This window comes from Borostomias antarcticus (assembly GCF_949987555.1).
Source record: "Borostomias antarcticus genome assembly, chromosome: 21".
Lineage (NCBI taxonomy): Eukaryota > Metazoa > Chordata > Actinopteri > Stomiiformes > Stomiidae > Borostomias > Borostomias antarcticus.
In genome coordinates, this window is record NC_140254.1 from 230,260 (window position 1) to 254,156 (window position 23,897).

At 47.1% G+C, this 23,897-nt stretch overlaps 1 protein-coding gene across 1 annotated transcript in view; it reads right to left on the reverse strand.

The window, feature by feature from the left end:
- Positions 1-23,587, reverse strand: part of kcnh8 (potassium voltage-gated channel, subfamily H (eag-related), member 8) — a gene marked incomplete at both ends in the record, with an annotated part of 68,527 nt that extends 44,940 nt beyond the window's left edge. Inside the window, one exon of the mRNA XM_084455489.1 lies at positions 23,512-23,587. Within this exon, the coding sequence (XP_084311615.1) occupies positions 23,512-23,587 (76 nt within the window). The remainder of the gene's footprint in view (positions 1-23,511) is intronic.
- Between the last annotated feature and the right edge of the window lie 310 nt (positions 23,588-23,897).

The window sequence follows — 23,897 nt, forward strand, 5'->3', positions numbered from 1 at the left end:
GAGGGGGGGATAGAGGGAGGGATAGAGGGAGAGATAGAGGGAGGGATAGAGGGAGAGATAGAGGGAGGGATAGAGGGAGGGATAGAGGGAGAGATAGAGGGAGGGATAGAGGGAGAGATAGAGGGAGGGATAGAGGGAGGGATAGAGGGAGGGATAGAGGGAGAGATAGAGGGAGGGATAGAGGGAGAGATAGAGGGAGGGATAGAGGAAGGGATAGAGGGAGAGATAGAGGGAGGGATAGAGGGAGAGATAGAGGGAGAGATAGAGGGAGAGATAGAGGGAGAGATAGAGGGAGGGATAGAGGGAGAGATAGAGGGAGGGATAGAGGGAGGGATAGAGGGAGGGATAGAGGGAGGGATAGAGGGAGAGATAGAGGGAGGGATAGAGGGAGAGATAGAGGGAGGGATAGAGTGAGGGATAGAGGGAGGGATAGAGGGAGGGATAGAGGGAGAGATAGAGGGAGGGATAGAGGGAGAGATAGAGGGAGGGATAGAGGGAGAGATAGAGGGAGAGATAGAGGGAGAGATAGAGGGAGGGATAGAGGGAGAGATAGAGGGGGGGATAGAGGAGAGATAGAGGGAGGGATAGAGGGAGGGATAGAGGGAGAGATAGAGGGAGAGATAGAGGGAGGGATAGAGGGAGAGATAGAGGGAGAGATAGAGGGAGGGATAGAGGGAGAGATAGAGGGAGGGATAGAGGGAGGGATAGAGGGAGAGATAGAGGGAGAGATAGAGGGAGAGATAGAGGGAGAGATAGAGGGAGGGATAGAGGGAGAGATAGAGGGAGATAGAGGGAGAGATAGAGGGAGAGATAGAGGGAGGGATAGAGGGAGAGATAGAGGGAGGGATAGAGGGAGAGATAGAGGGAGGGATAGAGGGAGAGATAGAGGGAGGGATAGAGGGAGAGATAGAGGGAGAGATAGAGGGAGGGATAGAGGGAGGGATAGAGGGAGGGATAGAGGGAGAGATAGAGGGAGGGATAGAGGGAGGGATAGAGGGAGGGATAGAGGGAGAGATAGAGGGAGGGATAGAGGGAGAGATAGAGGGAGGGATAGTGGGAGAGATGAGGGATAGAGGGAGGGATAGAGGGAGGGTAGAGGGAGGGATAGAGGGAGAGATAGGGAGAGATAGAGGGAGGGATAGAGGGAGGGATAGAGGGAGGGATAGAGGGAGAGATAGAGGGAGAGATAGAGGGAGAGATAGAGGGAGGGATAGAGGGAGGGAGAGAGAAGAGTAAGAGAAAGGGATGGAGAGAGAGAGAAAATGATTGAAGGAGAGGGGGACAGAATGAAGAGAAAGGCTGCGTTTTGAGAGTTTTGTCACGGCGTTCCCGCGTTGCGTTCCCGCGTTGTCTACGGGGCGTGCGGAGCCTTCCGGCGCGCTGCTCTGCTGAAGCCTGGCGTCTCGGCTTTTATTAGCGCCGGAGAGTTGGAAATATTGAAACTTTTGGGCGGAGGAAGCGCCCTGTGATCTGTCACTTGGCAACGACTAGCGTCGGTCAGGGACAATGTGGGGCGCCTTGCGTTTTGAGCAGCTTGCAAAATCTGCCGCGTGAATGCAAGGGAGGCAGTAGAGATAAAGTGAAAGGCAAAGTATAATGATAGAGAGAGAGAGAGAGAGAGAGAGAGAGAGAGAGAGAGAGGGAGGGAGAGGGAGAGAGAGGGGAAACGGAGAGAGAGAGAGGGGGGAAAGAGGGAGAGAGGGGGAGAGGGGGAGGAAGAGAGTGGAAAAGTGATACTGAAAGAGGGAGAGATATTACTGCGCCGAGCGTAATTAAAGTTGTATGCGTTTCGGTGTTAAGTAATGAACGCTGGCCGCTTCTCACCGATGGCTCGTGCTAAATGGGGCTTTAATATGAGCTCACCACTGAATGGCCCCATCCATCCATCCATCCATCCGTCCATCCATCCATCCATCCATCCATCCATCCATCCATCCATTCAGAATCCTCCATCCATGCAGGCAGGATTTCAATAGGAACACCCCCGAAATAACCAGAGGAAAAAGCCTTCCATTTTAAAAGGAGCACTCTGACGTCCACATGTAAACGGAGCCGTAGAATAATCAAAGTAGTTGAGATGACTGTAACCGTAGGCTATGAGGCAGGTTAAATAAAGGGTTACATAAATACATATAAGTGATGCTGTTACTCTTAGTGTGCTGGGTTTGACTAGTGAGCGATGCAGTGGAGATATATTGGTGGTCTACAGCAGTGGTTCCCAACCTTTCTTCCCTAGAGCCCCCCCCCCCCCCCCGCCCCCCCTGCCCAGTCTACGTCCTACAGAGGTATCGACATTCACACCGACTTGGGGAAGGAGGGGGTGGGGGCAAATAACATCAGGTGTGAGTTAGGGTACGATGAAGCGTAACAACATAGCATTAACGTCAATGTGGACGCGTTTCGGAGTCTCTGATTAATTTGTTGAATTTATATACGTAGAATTGTAGTGTAGTAGGTTTTTGGCCCTATCAGACATAATCATGTATTTTGTGATAATTGCTGTGTGACATGTCAAGGACATGTTTCTTTAACAAATATTTGTCTAGCTAAATATATTCAGGCCTCAATTTATCTGAGGCCTGGCGCCCCCCCTGCGATCGTTGGCGCCCCCCCCCCCCAAGGGGGGCTCGGACCCCAGGTTGGGAGACCCTGGTCTACAGTATATGACCTATGTCAGTGCCATTGTCGAAATACTGATGCAGAAACCTGACGAGCGATAGCTACTTCTCAGTAAACGTCGGCCATTTTGTTTCTCCTGTTTCTTCCCAATGGTGCAGAGGGGAAGAGAAGAGGACCAGAGGAAGGAAACGTGTGACGCCGGACCTCCTCCTGTCCTCCTCCTCACCTGTCTTGGTGTAGAACATCATGTCCTCCTCACCTGTCTTTGTGTAGAACATCATGTCCTCCTCACCTGTCTTTGTGTAGAACATCATGTCCTCCTCACCTGTCTTTGTGTAGAACATCATGTCCTCCTCACCTGTCTTGGTGTAGAACATCATGTCCTCCTCACCTGTCTTTGTGTAGAACATCATGTCCTCCTCACCTCTCTTGGTGTAGAACATCATGTCCTCCTCACCTGTCTTTGTGTAGAACATCATGTCCTCCTCACCTGTCTTGGTGTAGAACATCATGTCCTCCTCACCTGTCTTGGTGTAGAACATCATGTCCTCCTCACCTGTCTTGGTGTAGAACATCATGTCCTCCTCACCTGTCTTGGTGTAGAACATCATGTCCTCCTCACCTGTCTTTGTGTAGAACATCATGTCCTCCTCACCTGTCTTGGTGTAGAACATCATGTCCTCCTCACCTGTCTTTGTGTAGAACATCATGTCCTCCTCACCTGTCTTGGTGTAGAACATCATCTCGTCCTTGAACTCCTTGCGCTCCTCCAGCGCGGTGTCGATGCTGAGGATGACGGCGTCGCTGGTCTCGGGGCCGTACAGGAACTTGCAGGCGCAGCTCTTCTGCATGACCTCGGCGCGGGAGAAGCCCGTGAGCTCGCAGAAGCCATCGGAGCAGTAGACGATGGGGAAGCCCTGGGCCACCTGCGCGTTGGCCAGGATAAAGTTGCTGTCTGGAGCAGAGAGGGGAGACGAGGAGTCAAGAGGAGCAGGGCTGGGAGGACCACACCAGAGGATGGATTTATTTTTGGAGTACTGTATATTTATATAAACAGTAGAGTCCTCCAAAAGCGAAATGGGTCACACACAACACACCAAGACAGGAAGTCAAGCTCTGGACTTTTACAGTGTTTCACTTTACTGTGGGAATATTGACGTTCTACCATTGAGAACGCACTGCTGTCAGGGATTTCAGAACAATTCCTAATTGAAAGTGGATGATAACTTACAGCGGAACCATCTACCCCAATTTCAGAGTTGATTAAAAAAAAAAATGCATTCAGGTAGATTCTTGCATTCTTCTGCAGATTTCAACCACTAGTGGCAAAAATGAGCCAGAGTTAATACTAAAAGACCCCAAATATCACTTTTGCTAAATGTCGAGAATGGAGAGCAGGATTGATGTATTTCACTGTGTACCGTAAGCCTAAATTGAATTTCACTGGATAACGTGTTTTTCCTGTGCAGTTACTCTTGGCCTGTCTTGCTGCAGGCCATAGTAATCCGTTACAAGTCATTGGGGTCTGGGGGGCAGAGGTCAGAGGTTAATGATGCAGTATGGGAGTTGAGAGTGTGAAGGGGGGGTTAAGGACATAAAGAGGACTACAGTAAACAGTAATTGACCTATTTTTGTCAACCTCCAAATGAGTAACCCAGTTGATCTACACCAGCTGTTTCCACCCAAACCCATTCATTACAGTGACATACTGTATAACAGTATGCTGTATGCTGTTGTCAGGGGCGAATTCAGAACAGGAACAGGTAAAGCCTTCTCTTTTCAAGCTCATTCCGTTCTGTTACAAAAATCAATTTTCTGGCTCAATAATTCCTTTTCCCTCCCTGACTGATGTTTAATTGTTTCTTGTATCATGTCAGAATTCATCAGAAGGGAACAGCCGTGATTCTGATGTTGGATACAATGGTTTAGGGCTGAGCACGTGTTCTTGTCTCTCAACGGAAATAAACCAAGATGTTCTGTTTTCCTAATTCCCTTTGTTGTTTTTTTTATCTCTACACTCAGTAACTCCACATCTCCAAACTGAACTTTGAGACTATTGCGTTTGCATCATAACTCCCTTATTTTAAATGCTGGTCAAATTCCATCTCTTCTCCCTGATTTGAACTGCTGGTAGAATGCTATCTCTCCATGCTCAGTAACTCCACATCCACAGAGGGAAGGAGAGAGGGAGAGATAGAGGGAGGGATAGAGGGAGAGATAGAGGGAGGGATAGAGGGAGAGAATGCTATCTCTCCATGCTCAGTAACTCCACATCCACAGAGGGAAGGAGAGAGGGAGAGATAGAGGGAGGGATAGAGGGAGAGATAGAGGGAGGGATAGAGGGAGAGAATTCTATCTCTCCATGCTCAGTAACTCCACATCCACAGATTCTGATCGAAAAAACAAGTCAAACTTTGAGACTGTTTCGTTCGCATCAGCAGAAAGTTTTGGGCTGTTGTCTCTCTCAGTCAGTGAGAAAGGGGCGGGGGGGGGGGGGATCGGTGGGGGTGGGGGTGGGGGGGGGACAAGGCTGGGGACTGTGCTGTCAGAGCAGACGCCTGGCCGGGGGGTGGGCGTGGGGGCGGGTGCGGGGGTGGCGGGGGATCAGTACACACTGATCGAGGCTGAGGGGAGACAGACAGGACTAGATGTGTCAGCGGGGCTCCGGCCGGACCCCCCCCCCCCCCCCCGGACCCCCCCCCCCGGACCCCCCCCCCCGAGGCCCTCCTGACAGCACAGCTGAGAGGAGCACACAGGGTACAGCTGGCTAACAGAGCTGCTAATGCCCCCGGACTAGTGTCCTGGGGATGGACCAACCAGCTCAGTGGCCTTGTGGTTAGAGTGTCCGCCCTGAGACTGGGAGGTTGTGAGTTCGATCCCCGGCCGAGTCATACCAAAGACTATAAAAATGGTACCCGCTGCCTCCCTGCTTGGCACTCAGCATCAAGGGTTGGAATTGGGGGGCTACATCACCAAATGATTCCCGAGCGCCGCAGCTGCTCACCGCTCCCCCAGGGGACGGGACAAGTGCAGAGAACAAATTTCACACAATCAGGTATGTGACAATCATTGGGACTTTAACCTTTAACCTTTAACGATTACCATGGGTGAACGCTAGTGTGGTTAGTGTGTGTGTGTGGTGTGTGTGTGTGTGTGTGTGTGTGTGTGTGTGTGTGTGTGTGTGTGTGTGTGTGTCTGGTAGCTCGGTTTGGTTCGCTGTATCTGGATTGACTGCTTGATCATATTACCTAAATATACTGTTGTCTCTTTCTGTCTCTCCGTCACACACCAACAGCCTTGCACACGTTCACATAGGCACGCCTACGCACACACGTGCACATGTACACTAGTGCAAACACACACATACACACACACACACACACACACTCTCTCTCTCTCTCTCTCTCTCTCTCTCTCTCTCATCTCTCACACACAAACACACACACACACACACTCTCTCTCTCTCTCTCTCTCTCTCTCTCTCTCTCACACACACACACACACACACACAGAGTCCCCATCTGGGTGTGTCTTGTTCTGTAATGGGATAGATGGTGTTCCGGCACCAGACTGATTTGGGGCGGCGGTGGTTTGGAATAACCGTGAGCAAACTGGGGGCCGGAAGTTTCCAGAGAGTTGGCCCAGTCCTGCCCAGGCCACGCCTTCTTTCCTCATCCCTCGTTCCCCCGCCTCTTCCACCCCCCACAGTCTGCTCACCCTCTCCTCCCCCTATTGTGTGGAGTTGCAGAGTAGTTCCTCTCTCTCTCTCCTCCCTCCATCTCTCTCTCTCTCTCCTCCCTCCATCTCTCTCTCTCTCTCTCCCTCCATCTCTCTCTCTCTCCTCCCTCCATCTCTCTCTCTCCTCCCTCCATCTCTCTCTCTCTCTCTCCTCCCTCCATCTCTCTCTCTCTCCTCCCTCCATCTCTCTCTCTTTCTCTCTCCTCCTTCCATCTCTCTCTCTCTCTCTCCTCCCTCCATCTCTCTCTCTCTCCTCCCTCCATCTCTCTCTCTCTCCTCCCTCCATCTCTCTCTCTCCCACTTCCCTCCATCTCTCTCTCTCTCCTCCCTCCATCTCTCTCTCTCTCTCTCCTCTCTCTCTCTCCATCTCTCTCTCTCCTCCCTCCATCTTTCTCTCTCCTCTCTCTCTCTCTCTCCATCTCTCTCTCTCCTCCCTCCATCTCTCTCTCTCTCTCCTCCCTCCATCTCTCTCTCTCTCTCTCCTCCCTCCATCTCTCTCCATCTCTCTCTCTCTCTCTCTCCTTCCTCCCTCCATCTCTCTCTCTCTCTCTATCGCCTCCCAGCTGCTCTCTGTCTCCCTCCCACTGTTTGGGATCTCACAGGCTAATTACTCCTCCCTTCCTTCCGCCTCTCTGGCTCTCTCCATCCATCCATCCATCCATCCATCCTCGTATCTCTCCATCCACCTCTCTTCTCTTCTGCAACCTCTCTGACACCTTCATCGTTCTATTTTATCTGTTCCTCTCTGCCAGTAACTCCCCTCTCGTGCTCCTCTCTTCTCCGGACGTGCTCCTCCTTAACTTCCTCCCATCCCTCACTCCTCCTCCCACTCCTCGCTATCTCTGTCCATCTGCCCTTGGGTGTGTCTCCGCTCCCCCAATCCAGCGGGTTCAGGCACCCACCAACTTCACTTTCTCTCCACCCGTTCAGCCTACTCTTCCATCTCTTCCTTCATCCCTCTGCCCTCTCTCTCTCTCTCTCTCTCTCTCTCTCTCCCTCTCTCTCTCTCACACCCACTCTCTCTCTCTCTCTCTCTCTCTCTCCCTCTCTCACACCCACTCTCTCTCTCTCTCTCCCTCTTTCTCTCTCTCTCTCTCTCTCTCTCGCTCTCTCTCTCTCTCTCTGTTCTGGATCTCTTTGCCTAATTGCTCCAGTGTGGGAGCCCATAGATCATCTCCCCCTGTGCTTACAGTGCTGCATGACAGCTGCCGTGGGAGACCCGGGGGGGGGGGGGGAGAGAGAGACAGAGAGAGAGAGAGAGAGAGAGAGGGAGAGAGAGAGAGAGAGTGGGAGAGGGATAGAGGGAGGGTGGAGAGAAATAAGCAGCAGAAGGAGAACGGGACTTCCTGAGAGCGATGGAGGCGAGGGCGCGACCGCCGAAATGCACACAAAGCATATATCATGCTTACCTGTACAGTGCACACGAGACAATAACTGCTCAGCTCAATATATAAATAGTTTTAATAACATCATTTGTGCCGGTGTGTGGAAGGTATAGAGAACCATATTATAAGAGGGGTTACTGATCCCGGACTAACATCTGGAAGTAAACGTAAAAGTGCTTTTAATTAAAAGTTTAAAGCCGCGCTGTTTACTTTTTACCCCCCACTAACGGTGCCAAAAAAGATAGCGGGCCGTCGGCCTGACGCGCGTCGACGTGCGCTCGGACGCCCTGGGCTTCGGTGGGTCAGGGGAAATCTGAAGCAGCGTAAACTGCAACCTCAGGTACAGTACTTGACGAAAACGAGGTGGGAGAAAGTGTGTGTGTGCGTGTGTGTGTGAGTAAGGGTGGGGGGGGGGGGATCTAGTGCACAGTCTGCCCTAGATTTGTGTTTTATAATACCTCCAAACCCCTCATCCCCACACGCCCCTATCTCGTCACGAGCAGCTACACCCGGGCTATTTAGGGAACGCGGGATGATCGGTGAGGGTGAATGCGGACACGGAAAGACAGAGAGACGGACGGAGAGAGAGAGAGAGAGAGGGAACGTGACGTCAGAGAGACTCAGACGCAGGCAGAGATGGATGGAGAGACAAGTGCGGGAGGTAGAGGTGAAATAGATAGAGGATAGGGGTGAGGGGAGAGGGAGACGGGCGGAGAGAGAGACCGGGAGGAGAGAGAGACCGGGAGGAGGACGTTGAAGGTGATGGGAGAGAGACGGTAGGAGCAAGCTGTAGGAGATTGAAGGAGGGGAATCAAATCAAATCAAACTTTATTTATACAGTGTGTTTCATACACAAAGGCAACACCATGCTCTTTGCAGAGAAAGAGAGAGAGAGAGGGGGGGGAGGGTTGGGAGGGAGAGAGAGATGAAGATAGAGAGAGAAAGGAGTAGAGGGGAGTTCCTCCTTATCCCAGCAGGAATTCTGGCCGGTCCCTGACATCCATCTGAGCGTGCGTCAAAAAGAGCGGTCACATGACGGGTGAGGCTCCGCCCGGAGGCTGCGTCTGTCTCCTCGCCAAAGTCACTCCAAGTTCGGTAACCATAGTTATTACAGTACCACACTCACGCCAAGGTAACCTACAATAGTACAAAGTACTCTGCAGTGCAATCAACTACAGTCACACACACACACACACACACACACACATACACGCTCATGCACACACTCAGAACGCTCAACTCACCCTTCACGCCAAGTTATTGAAGACTGCAAATCGTTAGATAAACCTTCATTTTAATCACATCTGTAGATGTCTTTCGCTCTTAGGTATATCATAACATCCCACTGGCTTATGGCTACAGAAACATTACTGGGGTCATTATATTTGATCAATTCCTGTAATATGGAAAGAGGTTTCATCTCTCTCTATTTCTCAATTGTCTTATATTTTTAGGTTTCTGACTTGCTCTGCTTCTCTCTCTCTCTCTCTCTCTCTCTCTCAGTCTCTCTCTCTCTCTCTCTTAGTCTCTCTCTCTCGTCAATTAACCCCTCTGTCCTCTCTCACCACCCACCCTCCCATTCTCTCTATTTCACCCTCAAACAATTAATTAAGTCTAAAAATGGCTGAGTGGGCCCAGACCTCCATCTGTGAAACCCTGCTTCTCGATCGTTTTGGACAGTCCATTAGAGCTGATGATTGGGAGCCCCAAATTCTCTAATTAGGCTCGTTAGCTTGGCTGATATCTCGGAGTGGGTGGCGACACATCACCTCAAGCTCAACCTGGACAAGACTGAGCTGCTGTTCCTCCCGAGCAAGGGCTGCCCACGCCACGGCCTGGCCGTCACCAGCATCACCTGGCCGTCACCAGCATCACCTGGCCGTCACCAGCATCACCTGGCCATCACCATTGTGATGACGGCAACTCGGAATCTGGGTGTGACCCCGGATGACCAACTGTTGTTCTCGCTTCTCGGCACCAATCACATCCGTTCCAGGAGTGAAGGTTCTCATCAGTGGAGGCTCGTCCATTGAGGCAGGGGAGGACAGTCCTCCTCAGTTTTTGGAGAGAAGAGAGGGATTCAAATATAATTAAAGCTGCTTCGCAGCGATGAGGCGGGGCCAGGCAATTTCCGACAAGTTTAGGAGCAATAAGCGAGAGAATAGGACAACAAGAAAGTTGACATTCCAATGTTCATTTTGTACATTCGTATCGTAAAACATTTGTAAAACATTTTGATGCGTTGTAAGCTCTATTTTGATAATTCAACAATGGTCAATGAGTTTGTGAATTACAGTCTGAAGATCCAGTGTAGCAAGTTTGGTGTTAATTGATTGAAAAATGTTGGATGAGATATGTTTATTAATTTTTACAGGTTTTGTTTGCTTTTCTTCATAATTGAACATTAACTTCAGCAGCTGTGTACTCAGTCAGTTGCCAATCAATCGATTTAGTCATTGTAATCCTCGGCGGGGGTTGGGTAGGGTTGCCAACAGCGATGTCTCCGATTCGTGGAGCTTGTGTTGGATTATGGGTAACGTAGTTTTCTCTGTATGAAGTGTTGGTTTCAGAGGACAGAATTAAACATATTTTAAAAAAATTCAATTTTTGAGATAAAATTCCGAAAGAAATCATACTACATCTTGGATATGTGGCTAATGTTGTCACTTTTTATGAGGATGATCAGACATTGATTTGGCGAGAATTAATAGGAACTATATACAGAACTGTTAACAGTAAAACTTTTTGATGTGCTGTGGGCTCAATTTTTCATATTTCAAAAATCTGTGAGGATCGTTTGGTAAGGACAGTCTGAAGATACAGTAGATCAATTTTGGTGTCAATTGAACTAAAAATGTGGGAGGAGATAGGTTTGATAGGTTTAACAGTTTATGAAGAAATCAGAGTGATGGACTTCAAAATTCCTGCAAGGTCAAAGCGTATGAAAGTTTTGTCTCACTTGGGCCTACATTCACGTGGTGGTTTTACAGTGATAGCACCTATGGCTGATTTGTTATGATTTTTTAAAGTTTTAAACTTTAGCCTGTTGCTGTAGCGCCACCTTCAGGTTTATTGACCTACAATGCAGGTTGAGGACTTTGGGTATAGTACTGGAGCTATGTGCAAATTTTGGTGATTTTTTGTCCACGGGAAGTTAGACTTCAGTGGAAGATGGAGAATAATAATAATAATCAGAATTCCTGCAAGGTCAGAGTGTATGAAAGTTTTGTCTCACTTGGGACTACATTTGCGTGGTGGTTTTACAGTGATGGCACCTATGGCTGATTTGTTATGATTTTTTAAAGTTTTAAACTTTAGACTGTTGCTGTAGCGCCACCTTCAGCTTTATTGACCTACAATGCAGGTTGAGGACTTTGGGTATAGTACTGGAGCTATGTGCACATTTTGGTGATTTTTTGACCACAGGAAGTTAGACTTCAGTGGAAGATGGAGAATAATAATAATAAGTAAAACATTTTGATGCATTGTAAGCTCAATTTTGATAATTCAATAATCTGGTCAATGAGTTTGTGAATGACAGTTTGAAGATCCAGTGTAGCAACTTTAGTGTTAATTGATTGAAAAATGTGGGTTACAGGTTTTGTTAGCTTTTTTTTCATAATTGAACATTAACTTCAGCAGCTGTGTACTCAGTCAGTTGCCAATTAATCGATTTAGTCATTGTAATCCTCGGCGGGGGTGGGGTAGGGTTGCCAACAGCAATGTCTCAGATTCGTGGAGCTTGCGTTGGATTGTGGGTAACGTAGTTTTCTCTGTATGAAGTGTTGGTTTCAGAGGACAGAATTAAACATATTTTAAAAAATTCAATTTTTGAGATAGAATTCTGAAAAAAATCATACTACATCTTGAATATGTGGCCAATGTTGTCACTTTTTATGAGGATGATCAGACATTGATTTGGCGAGAATTAATAGGAACTGTATACAGAACTGTTAACAGTAAAACTTTTTGAAGTGCTGTAGGCTCTATTTTTCATATTTCAAAAATCTGTGAGGATCGTTTGGTAAGGACAGTCTGAAGATACAGTAGATCGATTTTGGTGTCAATTGAACAAAAAATGTGGGAGGAGATAGGTTTGATAGGTTTTACAGTTTATGAAGAAATCAGAGTGATGGACTTCAAAATTCCTGCAAGGTCAAAGCGTATGAAAGTTTTGTTTCACTTGGGACTACATTCACGTGGTGGTTTTACAGTGATAGCACCTATGGCTGATTTGTTATGATTTTTTTAAAGTTTTAAACTTTAGACTGTTGCTGTAGCGCCACCTTCAGGTTTATTGACCTACAATGCAGGTTGAGGACTTTGGGTATAGGACTGGAGCTTTGTGCAAGTTTTGGTGATTTTTTGTCCATGGGAAGTTAGACTTCAGTGGAAGATGGAGAATAATAATAATTATAATAATAATAATAATTAAAGCTGCTTCGCAGCGATGAGGCGGGGCCAGGCAATTTCCGACAAGTTTAGGAGCAATAAGCGAGAGAATAGGACAACAAGAAAGTTGACATTCCAATGTTCATTTTGTACATTCGTATCGTAAAACATTTGTAAAACATTTTGATGCGTTGTAAGCTCGATTTTGATAATTCAACAATGGTCAATGAGTTTGTGAATTACAGTCTGAAGATCCAGTGTAGCAAGTTTGGTGTTAATTGATTGAAAAATGTTGGATGAGATATGTTTATTAATTTTTACAGGTTTTGTTTGCTTTTCTTCATAATTGAACATTAACTTCAGCAGCTGTGTACTCAGTCAGTTGCCAATCAATCGATTTAGTCATTGTAATCCTCGGCGGGGGTTGGGTAGGGTTGCCAACAGCGATGTCTCCGATTCGTGGAGCTTGTGTTGGATTATGGGTAACGTAGTTTTCTCTGTATGAAGTGTTGGTTTCAGAGGACAGAATTAAACATATTTTAAAAAATTCTATTTTTGAGATAAAATTCTAAAAAAAAATCATACTACATCTTGGATATGTGGCTAATGTTGTCACTTTTTATGAGGACGATCAGCCATTGATTTGGCGAGAATAAATAGGAACTATATACAGAACTGTTAACAGTAAAACTTTTTGATGTGCTGTGGGCTCAATTTTTCATATTTCAAAAATCTGTGAGGATCGTTTGGTAAGGACAGTCTGAAGATACAGTAGATCAATTTTGGTGTCAATTGAACTAAAAATGTGGGAGGAGATAGGTTTGATAGGTTTTACAGTTTATGAAGAAATCAGAGTGATGGACTTCAAAATTCCTGCAAGGTCAAAGCGTATGAAAGTTTTGTCTCACTTGGGCCTACATTCACGTGGTGGTTTTACAGTGATAGCACCTATGGCTGATTTGTTATGATTTTTTTAAGTTTTAAACTTTAGACTGTTGCTGTAGCGCCACCTTCAGGTTTATTGACCTACAATGCAGGTTGAGGACTTTGGGTATACTACTGGAGCTATGTGCAAATCTTGGTGATTTTTTGTCCACGGGAAGTTAGACTCCAGTGGAAGATGGAGAATAATAATAATAATCAAAATTCCTGCAAGGTCAGAGTGTATGAAAGTTTTGTCTCACTTGGGCCTACATTCACGTGGTGGTTTTACAGTGATGGCACCTATGGCTGATTTGTTATGATTTTTTAAAGTTTTAAACTTTAGACTTTTGCTGTAGCGCCACCTTCAGCTTTATTGACCTACAATGCAGGTTGAGGACTTTGGGTTTAGTACTGGAGCTATGTGCACATTTTTGTGATTTTTTGTCCACAGGAAGTTAGACTTCAGTGGAAGATGGAGAATAATAATAATAAGTAAAACATTTTAATGCATTGTAAGCTCAATTTTGATAATTCAATAATCTGGTCAATGAGTTTGTGAATGACAGTTTGAAGATCCAGTGTAGCAACTTTAGTATTAATTGATTGAAAAATGTGGGTTACAGGTTTTGTTAGCTTTTTTTTTTCATAATTGAACATTAACTTCAGCAGCTGTGTACTCAGTCAGTTGCCAATCAATCAATTTAGTCATTGTAATCCTCGGCGGGGGTTGGGTAGGGTTGCCAACAGCGATGTCTCAGATTCGTGGAGCTTGCGTTGGATTGTGGGTAATGTAGTTTTCTCTGTATGAAGTGTTGGTTTCAGAGGACAGAATTAAACATATTTTTAAAAATTCAATTTTTGAGATACAATTCTGAAAAAAATCATACTACATCTTGGATATGTGGCCAATGTTGTCACTCTTTATGAGGATGATCAGACATTGATTTGGCGAGAATTAATAGGAACTATACAGAACTGTTAACAGTAAAACTTTTTGAAGTGCTGTGGGCTCTATTTTTCATATTTCAAAAATCTGTGAGGATCCTTTGGTAAGGACAGTCTGTAGATACAGTATATTCATTTTGGTGTCAATTGAACAAAAAATGTGGGAGGAGATATGTTTGATAGGTTTTACAGTTTATGAAGAAATCAGAGTGATGGACTTCAAAATTCCTGCAAGGTCAAAGTGTATGAAGGTTTTGTCTCACTTGGGACTGCATTCACGTGGTGGTTTTACAGTGATAGCACCTATGGCTGATTTGTTATGATTTTTTTAAGTTTTAAACTTTAGACTGTTGCTGTAGCGCCACCTTCAGGTTTATTGACCTACAATGCAGGTTGAGGACTTTGGATATAGTACTGGAGCTATGTGCAAATTTTGGTGATTTTTTGTCCATGGGAAGTTAGACTTCAGTGGAAGATGGAGAATAATAATAATTATAATAATAATAATAATAATATAGGCAAATACAATAGGGTTCCGGCAGCTACGCTGCCTGGCCCCTAAATATATGAATTTATTTATTCATAATTAATATTATCTCAGTTTTGTTCATAAAGCAGGTTTTCCCTATGGATAAAAACCCAGTATTGAAATTATAAAGCTCCAACAGTGACATCTATAACATGCAGCTGGAGGACCCATAGATATCTATGGAAGGGAGGCTAGCCTCCCTTAGGGCGGGTTCTTTTCTCTTAAATCAATGTAATGCCTTTTTTCTTGCTAATTTGTGATTGGCCAAAACACTGAAAAATTACCGCAAGGGAGGACAGTACTCCGGCCCTGTCTGAACAGGATTAAATGATTGACATTTTGTTAGTCCAATCACATTCCAGATTCCAGATTTACCACAGTGAAGGCCGATTGGGTCGGCGTTGATGTCTGTGTTTCTCTTCCCTGTGCCATTAGAGACTTTATGTGTGTTCGTAGCTCCATAATATAATACATCCGAATGTATGGGACATATTATACATCAAACTGTTCGTCTATTTGTCTTGATTCGAGCCATCTAAATATCTAAGCTGACATAAATACTTTTTGAGCTAGAGCCATCTGAACACGACAGTTCCACTGGCTGGCTATAGCCGGTAACGGGGCTACGAGGTGCACGTCAGGCTACGGCATAGGCAGGCTGCTGATTGGCTGGAGCGCAAACTGTCGGCAACTCGTCCAAAACATTTCTAGAGACTGGGTCGCAACACCGGATCGGAGAAATCCACAGTCTGGCTCCTGCTTGCGTGAGAATTGATCGCTTTGCGGTGCTTATTCCTCATCCAGTGATGGATGGGTGGATGGAAAACTTTCAACTGAATGTTCATATTGTTCTGATAATTGTAGGCTATAGCAACATAAGAGTGGCAGCTTTGACAGCAACCCAAATGAGCTAATCCCATAGCTGTACCATTGCTAGCTAGCCATGAGCGAACTGTTGGATACTGCATTTGCTGTGCAACGTATTCCATTGTCCAGTTGTCAAATCTATTTGCCAACAAACTGTTTGAGAGCCAGCACACCTCAGTGTCCCCTAATCAAAAATGAAGTCTCCGACGTAAATTCAGCCGAGGCACGTACGTCACGGCCGGGGGGGTCAGCAGAGGTTAATCAGTCACGCATGACGCAGCACCAGCTGACTGTAGCTGTCATAGCATTGGTCAGCTCACTAGAGCGCATGTATTTAAGCTGTCAAAACATGTCATTGTTCGCGCTTGCCTTTACTGCTGGTTGTGCATTGCATGCTCGCTGCTTCCGCGTTCTCTGCTCTGGCGTCCGCTGCCATTCCTGCTATTCCTCGTGTCTGCGCGCTCGCTGCTCCGCGTCTTGCTCGCGTTCCGTGCTCATATTGTGATTTGGTGCGTTTGCTGCCTGCTGCCCGCGGTGTCCTCGCTGCTTCCGCGTTCTCTGCTCTTGCGTTCCTCTCTGCCCGCGTCGTCTCTCCGGTCCGTGGTTTGGGGGTCCGTTTAGTGGCGTCGTGGAGCGCCGGTTTCCGAGGCCGAGGTGCCCGTCTCCCTGTAGCACCGTCGTGCCATACTTGCGTGTGGTTCAGTTGCTCGCATTGCTTGCGTTGGAAGTCCGTTTAAGCATTGCTACGCGCCGGTCACTGGGTTTCATTCATGGCCCGCTGATGTCGGAGGTTGTCCATGCCTCGTCTGCCGCATTACTCAACTGTCGATGTGCGCCGGGTGCATTCACCATTGAAATGTTTGCAGTTTCGGGCGTGGACGTGCTATGTGGATTCTCTATGTATTTGGTTCATCTAAGTCCTCCCCTCGCGGCTCGTTCGTGGATTCGCTGGCTGCATGACAGGCATACTGCTCGTTGCTAACTAGCTGGCGTTCGTCAAGGTTCCCGTGTTGCACGTCGGGGCGTCATTATGTTGGATTGCTAATACTAGCTCATGATTCATTATGTTAGATTGCTAATACTAGCTCATGATTCATTATGTTAGATTGCTAATACTAGCTCATGATTCATTATGTTAGATTGCTAATACTAGCTCATGATTCATTATGTTAGATTGCTAATACTAGCTCATGATTCATTGTTAGATTGCTAATACTAGCTCATGATTCATTATGTTAGATTGCTGATACTAGCTCATGATTCATTATGTTGGATTGCTAATACTAGATCATGATTCATTACGTTGGATTGCTAATACTAGCTCATGATTCATTATGTTAGATTGCTAATACTAGCTCATGATTCATTATGTTGGATTGCTAATACTAGATCATGATTCATTACGTTGGATTGCTAATACTAGCTCATGATTCATTATGTTAGATTGCTAATACTAGCTCATGATTCATTATGTTAGATTGCTAATACTAGCTCATGATTCATTATGTTAGATTGCTAATACTAGCTCATGATTCATTATGTTAGATTGCTAATACTAGCTCATGATTCATTATGTTAGATTGCTAATACTAGCTCATGATTCTCGCGTTCAATTGTTGCAGCCCGAGGGTTCCGGCCGAACTGCACTCTACTCGCTAGCACCCATGATTGCGAGTGCCTCCACGCAGCTAGCGTTAGCCGTTCGGTGTGGCTAATGCTAGCTATGTCCCCATCAATCAATCTAAGCTTGTTTGATAGCGCATTTCATGCCCTGAGGCGGCACAATGCGCTTTCCTGAGGACATGGGAGGTGGGTATACGTCCCACCCCTACATATCTGGTAGGGACCTGACGTTCATGATCGTATCGAAATTGCTTCCGGAGATACAAACAATATAGAGATATATGTTAAATAAATAAATGAATGTGAGTAAAGAGATATGGAAACGATAAATTGTATGATAATATTACGGCTGTCTCGCCTGTCTGGTAGGCCTGGCTTGTATGGCCGATTGCTTCGGCATGTCCAAACCTCGTTCGGGGACAACGACGGCGATGATGCCTTACCAATTATTGCAGTTTATTGGGTTTATGAATAGTTCGGGTCAGTAGCATCAGGCTACTGCATGATTCCTTAGGGCAACGTACTGTAAATTGTGCATTGTCATCATTTGATACAAGCCATTATGCTGCAATCTGCTGCGTGTGCGCGACTATCCTGGCTGTTTTGGTTTAACGCGGTGCTTATTCCTTCCACCATTTCCGTTCGTCGCCTGCTCCTCCGCGGTGTTTGGGGCAGGGTTTACGGGCTTTTCTTTCTAAATGTAAAAGGGATGTATGCTGCGCTGGTCACGCTTCAATGTCGGATGTGTCATTTTACGCTGCGTTGGGATCCTGCATCGCTCTTCGCATTTAGCCCTCTGCGTTATTTCAAAGACTACTCACCTGATTATAATGCTGCGTGCATGACATGATCGGTTTGTCGACTGGACGATGGATAGGGTGTTATGCGCGACGTGCAGTTTCTCTATCGTTGTTATATTTTGCGGGGCCCCTCAGTGGTCTTGGAAGCGCTTCTCTTCTGCAATAACGGTGCACCGGGAATTTTATCAGCTATGATCGTTCGTCCATTCCGTTCGTCAATAATAGAAAGGGAGAGAGAGAAAAGAAAAAAGACAAATCGTTGTTTTGTCGGTTATTTGCTGTCTGGACTGGTGCATGGTTTTCTGGCGGGGTTAGCCTGGCTGCCTGTTGTTTCCCACACGTAAAAATCTGTTGTCTGCTGTTCGGGAGCCCGAGGTGGTGGACGCGCTGCTGGAGAAGGAGGTCAGGAAGGGCTTCATGATCGGTCCGTATAGCTCGTCTCCGTTTCTATCGCGCGCTTTAGTCCACTCGGCGTTGCTACTCGTAAGTACTTGGGTAAAAAAAGCGGTTGATTATCAACCTTTCTGCCCCCCACGACGACGTGGTTCCCAGCGTTAACAGCCTGATACCCCTGCCTTCTTTTTCCCTCTGCTACGCGGTCGATCACGCGATTAAGCTAATTACAGCGGCCGGTCGAGGTGCGTGGCTGTCTAAGGCAGACATCACGGACGCGTTCAAAGTGATGCCCCTTCATCCGTCGCAGTGGCATTTGTTCGGCATCCGGTGGCGCGGCCTGATGTATTTTTCGGTTCGGCTGGCTTTTGGCTGTCGGAGCAGCCCCAAGGTTTTCTCCCGGCTGGGCGTCCCTCTGTCCGACGAGAAGACTATCGGCCCGCTCACGCAGCTCGAGTTTCTCGGCATCCTCCTGGATGGCGTGGAAATGCAAGCCTCTCTGCCCCTCGATAAGCTGGATCGGGTTCGGTGTGTCATGCGTGAAGCGCGCGGGCGTTTGATTATCACTAAGCGGGAATTGCTCTCACTGCTCGGGCATCTGAACTTCGCGATGCGCGTCATCCCGCAGGGCCGCTCATTCGTTTCCCGGCTGCTCGAGCTGGCCCGGTCCGTCGTGCGGTTGCAGGACCCGGTCTGCTTAGACGAGGGCTGTCGTTTGGACCTCCGGTTGGTCCCAGTTGTGCGACGGGTGGAACGGCGTTTCATTTTTCTACAACGACGGCTATGACTCTTCGGCGTCCCTCCGGCTGTTTACTGATGCTGCGCCTTCGGTGGGTTTTGGGGGTATATTCGGTATTAACTGGTTTTCTAGCGCTTGGCCTACTGAACTGACCTCACAAACTAACCAAGCCAGCTCCACGGCGCTCATGGAGCTGTATCCCATCGTAGTCGCTACTATATTGCGGGGACCTCAGTGGTCTAGAAAACGTATTTTATTCTTCTGCGACAACGAGGCCACAGTTACAATAATCAACAATGGTCGTTCGAACGTTCCGTTCATCAACAAATTCATACGCTCACATGGCTGTCCGTGCAGGGGAACTTCGTTTTCCGCGCCGTGCACATCCCTGGCCTCGACAATAAAAATCACTGACTCGCTGTCCCGGTTTAATTTGCAGAAGTTCCGCGTTTATGCCCGGATGCGCTCCGTCCGGCCTGGTCTGCCCTTTTTTTCGGCAGACGGTTCTGGACTGAATGAAGCCCTGATGCCCCTCTTGTCATCCGCCTCCCGATACATGAGGGCCGGTCTAGCCAAGACCACACTAAAACAATACGACTCTGCATGGTCTCACTTCACTACGTTCTGCTCCACATTCTGGATGCCCAGAGAGCTATGAGTGGACTGTGACATTGGGTTGGGGGGGTACTGCGTATTCAGGTGGTCATGTGGCTGGTGCACTATTAAATGTTGTTTGGCTCATCAGTCAGAGCGCTCCGTCAACCCTTCTGCGCATGCGGGCCGCGGAGTTGCTGGTGTGTTCTTTTGGGGGGTAGTTTGCAGGTATTCCACCTGCGTCGGCCGGTGGATGCCAGAGTAGCCGCTAGCTGGTCTCTGTGGCTTTCCGTGGTGGGCGCCATGGACGCAGAGACACTAGGCTGGCTGTATCTCCCGCGGAACCCACGAAGCGTCGGCCCGTGGGGACCAGGGACTATAATGTACAGCAGTCCTCCTGTGGCACTCTTTGACGGTCTTAGTGGGCTGAGTTACCTCCGAGCGTCTTCCCGATCGCGGCCCACTCTGATCGTCATTGAGGCAGGGGGCTAGATGCCGTTCCCTCTTCCTGGCTCTCTGGGCCAAGGGCTTGGCCCAGAGGGGGGGAACACCTAGATTGCCTCCCCCTGCTAACGCGCTCCACGCCGGTGGAGCGCTTTCCACGCCGGTGGAAGGCAGGGGGCCCCCCGGACAGAGCACACCGCCAAAATTCATATGCATATATTATGCCGCTTGTATATAAATGTTCAAATTTGACAAAAGTGATCTCGTCTGAAACATTTTTCATATATCACCTAACCTCTCCAGCACCTCACCAATATAAATTATTTTCTCTCTTTAGAGAAGAGTACAATCCATTACAACAACTATTGCTTACAATGTTTTATTGTTGTTTTGTAGCATTTTATCATGAATATGATAAATAAATGCTGCATGTAGTTAAAGAAAGTGTTATTCAGTTTTTCATATGCTAAAATTGACTGTAAATCCACTTTAAAGCTGATATTTCAAATAATAACTGACTGAGGGAAAGTGCCCCCCGGCGCCCATGGGCGGCTCGTCTCTCTTCCTCCTGTCCTCCTCAGTTTTTTGAGTCACCAGCCACCACTGGTTCTCATGTACCAGTGATATGAGACTGGTACGCTCTGATTCTTTCATACGGACTCAAACTTCTTAATGACTTGAGTCGTTGGAGGGGTAATAAGTCGTTGGAGGGGTAATAAGTCATTGGAGGGGTAATAACTCGTTGAAGGGGTAATAAGGCCAACATAACTCTGTGGGAATAACATTACTCTAGCGTCACATCACAACTAGCTCTATTGTGGCTGAGATTCAGGTGAGATTTAAACACTCATTTACTATCCAGCGCAAAGCATCGCAGGGAAACCCCAGACAAATCTTCAACAGCTTAATTAGAGCCACTTCTTTTAAGGAAAGTTAATCACCGGATGGGAGTCAGACGTTTTCCTCCTAGAGCACAAGCAAGCACACACACACACACACACACACACGCACACACACATGCACACACATACACACACACACACACACACAGACACACACACTCAGATGCCAGTGCCAAGCAGTAGGCTACACACACCCTCTCCCTTTAGTAATCCTCTCTTAACACACACACACACACATACACACAGACACACACACTCAGATGCCAGTGCCAAGCAGTAGGCTACACACACCCTCTCCCTTTAGTAATCCTCTCTTAACACACACACACACACACACACAAAACGCTGCCACCATGCTGAGCTCAATACACTCACACACACCTTTCTCTGAGAAGCAGCGTGTGCATGTCACGGTAATTACCTTCCTGGTGGTGGTGGTACTTGTGTGTGCAGAGAGCAGAAAAAAAGCAATCTGTAGGAATGATGGTAACAAAGCCCCACACAGGACCTGTTCAGCAGATGAAGACACTCAACATTTCTGAAGGGGGTTATGGAAACAATTCATTTGTTCATCTCCTTGAATATCAACCCCTGAAGCTGATGTCACACAATGTCTATCACTGTACAGTACATACAGTATGTATAATTCCACATTTGATCAATTTTTATATTGCTGCAATTAAGTGACAACAATGTCCCATTGTCAATATCATACTGCACGTGCATGTTGAACAAAGGTCAAATTGGGATTTTGTTTAGATGGATAATAAGCTGCTTCTATATGGTCAGAGGCCAGTTGTGCGGGGGGGGGGGGGGGGGGGCAGGTACATCGCTAGCAGCACTGCCCCTCCCTGCCAGACCTGCCAGTCCACATGTGAACAGCCATTTTGCGCTCATTAATGCGCTGGCCGCCAGGGACGGGAGGAGCCAAGCGTAATGACCGGGATGTCATCCAACTGCTCATTGGACTCATCCCACCAAGTCCCTGCCATCATGATAGGTGAATAACCTGCAACTGAACAATGACCAGAGAACATCTGTCTTACATCTGGCTACTATCAACTTCATGTCGACCCAATACTAAATGGAAAAGAAACGAAATAGAAAAAGGTTGTTTTCCAGTCTGTATGGGACTCAGCCTGACAGGTCCATCTATACATGGACCCGTTCCTTACTGTAGGTCAGAGGAACCGTCCGTCCTGATTTGAGACCCTGCTTTTATTCCCCTCGGGCCATGGCCACCAAACCCAATTTGTGTGGTCAAGCCCCACTGGTTCCATTTTGCTCCACAGTCCAACCCCCTGATCAGTTCTGCTTCCTGCACCTCAAGGACAGTGTTTTATTCTCTGGGGTTGGGCCGTGTGGCTGAGCTGAGCTTGTACCAGTAACAGACCCAGCTCCCTGGTGGGACCACATATCTAACCCGTCTTTGCTACGGTAGAGTTCGATACCTGAACATGAACATATAATCTATAGCACCTAATTGTTTATTAGACTGGGCTGAAGACCGACAGGTCTATTGTTGTGTAGACGTTACATCACCCAGAGCCATGTATCAACCCACAGAGCAGAATTAGAGCAGTGTAATGGCTACAGCAAGTCCCAGAGTGAGAATTGTGCACCCATCGGCCAAAGAATCGGGCTACGTTAGAAGGGCCCATATAGTCTGCTTTACAATGGCTCGAAACTGTCCTAGGCCTTCCCAAAACAGTTTTCAGGCAGATTTTAGGCTTAGCTCGCAGTTCGTGTTATTTGAGAAAGAGGGCTGAGGTCACCATTATTCAGAACATAGCTGCGTTCTAAACTTATTGCTTCATTAAAACAATGGCTGGTCATACTGTAACGATTTGTCAGGAAAAAACATCGATTTATCTGAAAAACGACTGCTTCCTGAGGCAAAGAAAGCGACAGAAAGAGAAAGTGGTCATTTGCAAAGTCGCCTCGGCTTCGGGAAGAATACCTGCTGTAATGCTGCATCCATCCAATTAATTTTGATCGATGAAACTGCTACTGTGAGCCGGAGATAGGCTTTAAAACATGTTCACTTCACCAAGCGAGTGTTGTGTGAACTAACAAAACAAGGCTATATCAGGAATGCGGTGGTGGGAAGGCTGGTGTATAATATATAAGACAAATTCTACTTCAGTTCTTAGGGGGAAAAAACTTAAAGAGAATACTCTTAAATACTGCAGAATCCCAAAGGATTCGAGTGTGTCCAGAATGTTAGTTGTGTTGAGTGAGTGTGAGTGGGCGTGTGGAGGGAACCCCCTCAGCTGCGGGACAGAGCTGTCCATGGTGCTGATCGACGCTCGCTTGTGACGAGACAACTTTGTATTGTCTGGAAATTAAGTTGCACTGCCTCTGTCCTTTGATAGTAGCAATGAATTCAACAGCTATCCCGTTACATTAGGCTACTTTTCACATCTGGATAAAATATTACAAGAGGTCACTGGGAATAAAATAGCCTAACTTTTCAAAATTAAACCTGCACAGAGGAAAAACAATATTTGTATGTTTATGAAGCCTTTAAAATGTTTCTCCGAAGATTAAATGAAATAAAGGGTGGAGACAGAGAGTAGGCTACACTCCAGTCTAAATAGAAGAAAAATAAACTTACGTGTGCCGTCAAACCGTGTGGCTATAGTGTCCAGAAACGTGTTCTGTGGCGCTAATAATCCTTTCATCACAGGCATTTTCCCTCCCTGTTGTCGAAGTCCCCATCAAAGTTACGGAGGAGAATTTGCAAGTGGACCGAACCTGTGAGGCGCGCCCGTTAACGCCGCTCAGCCGTGAGATCAGGTGCTGTTCGGTGGTTCAGTGCAATCCGATCCCTATCGAGTAAAGAGTGGAAGCGATGCGCGCACCCGGCGGTGTGGAGCCTATAGGCTCGTGTACGAGTGCATGTATGATAAGTAGGTCTACTACTAGCCTATGACGCCTGCAGGTGCAATTCAGGTGGGCTAATAGCCGGGGACGCCTGCGAGAAGCTAAGATGCGGGAACG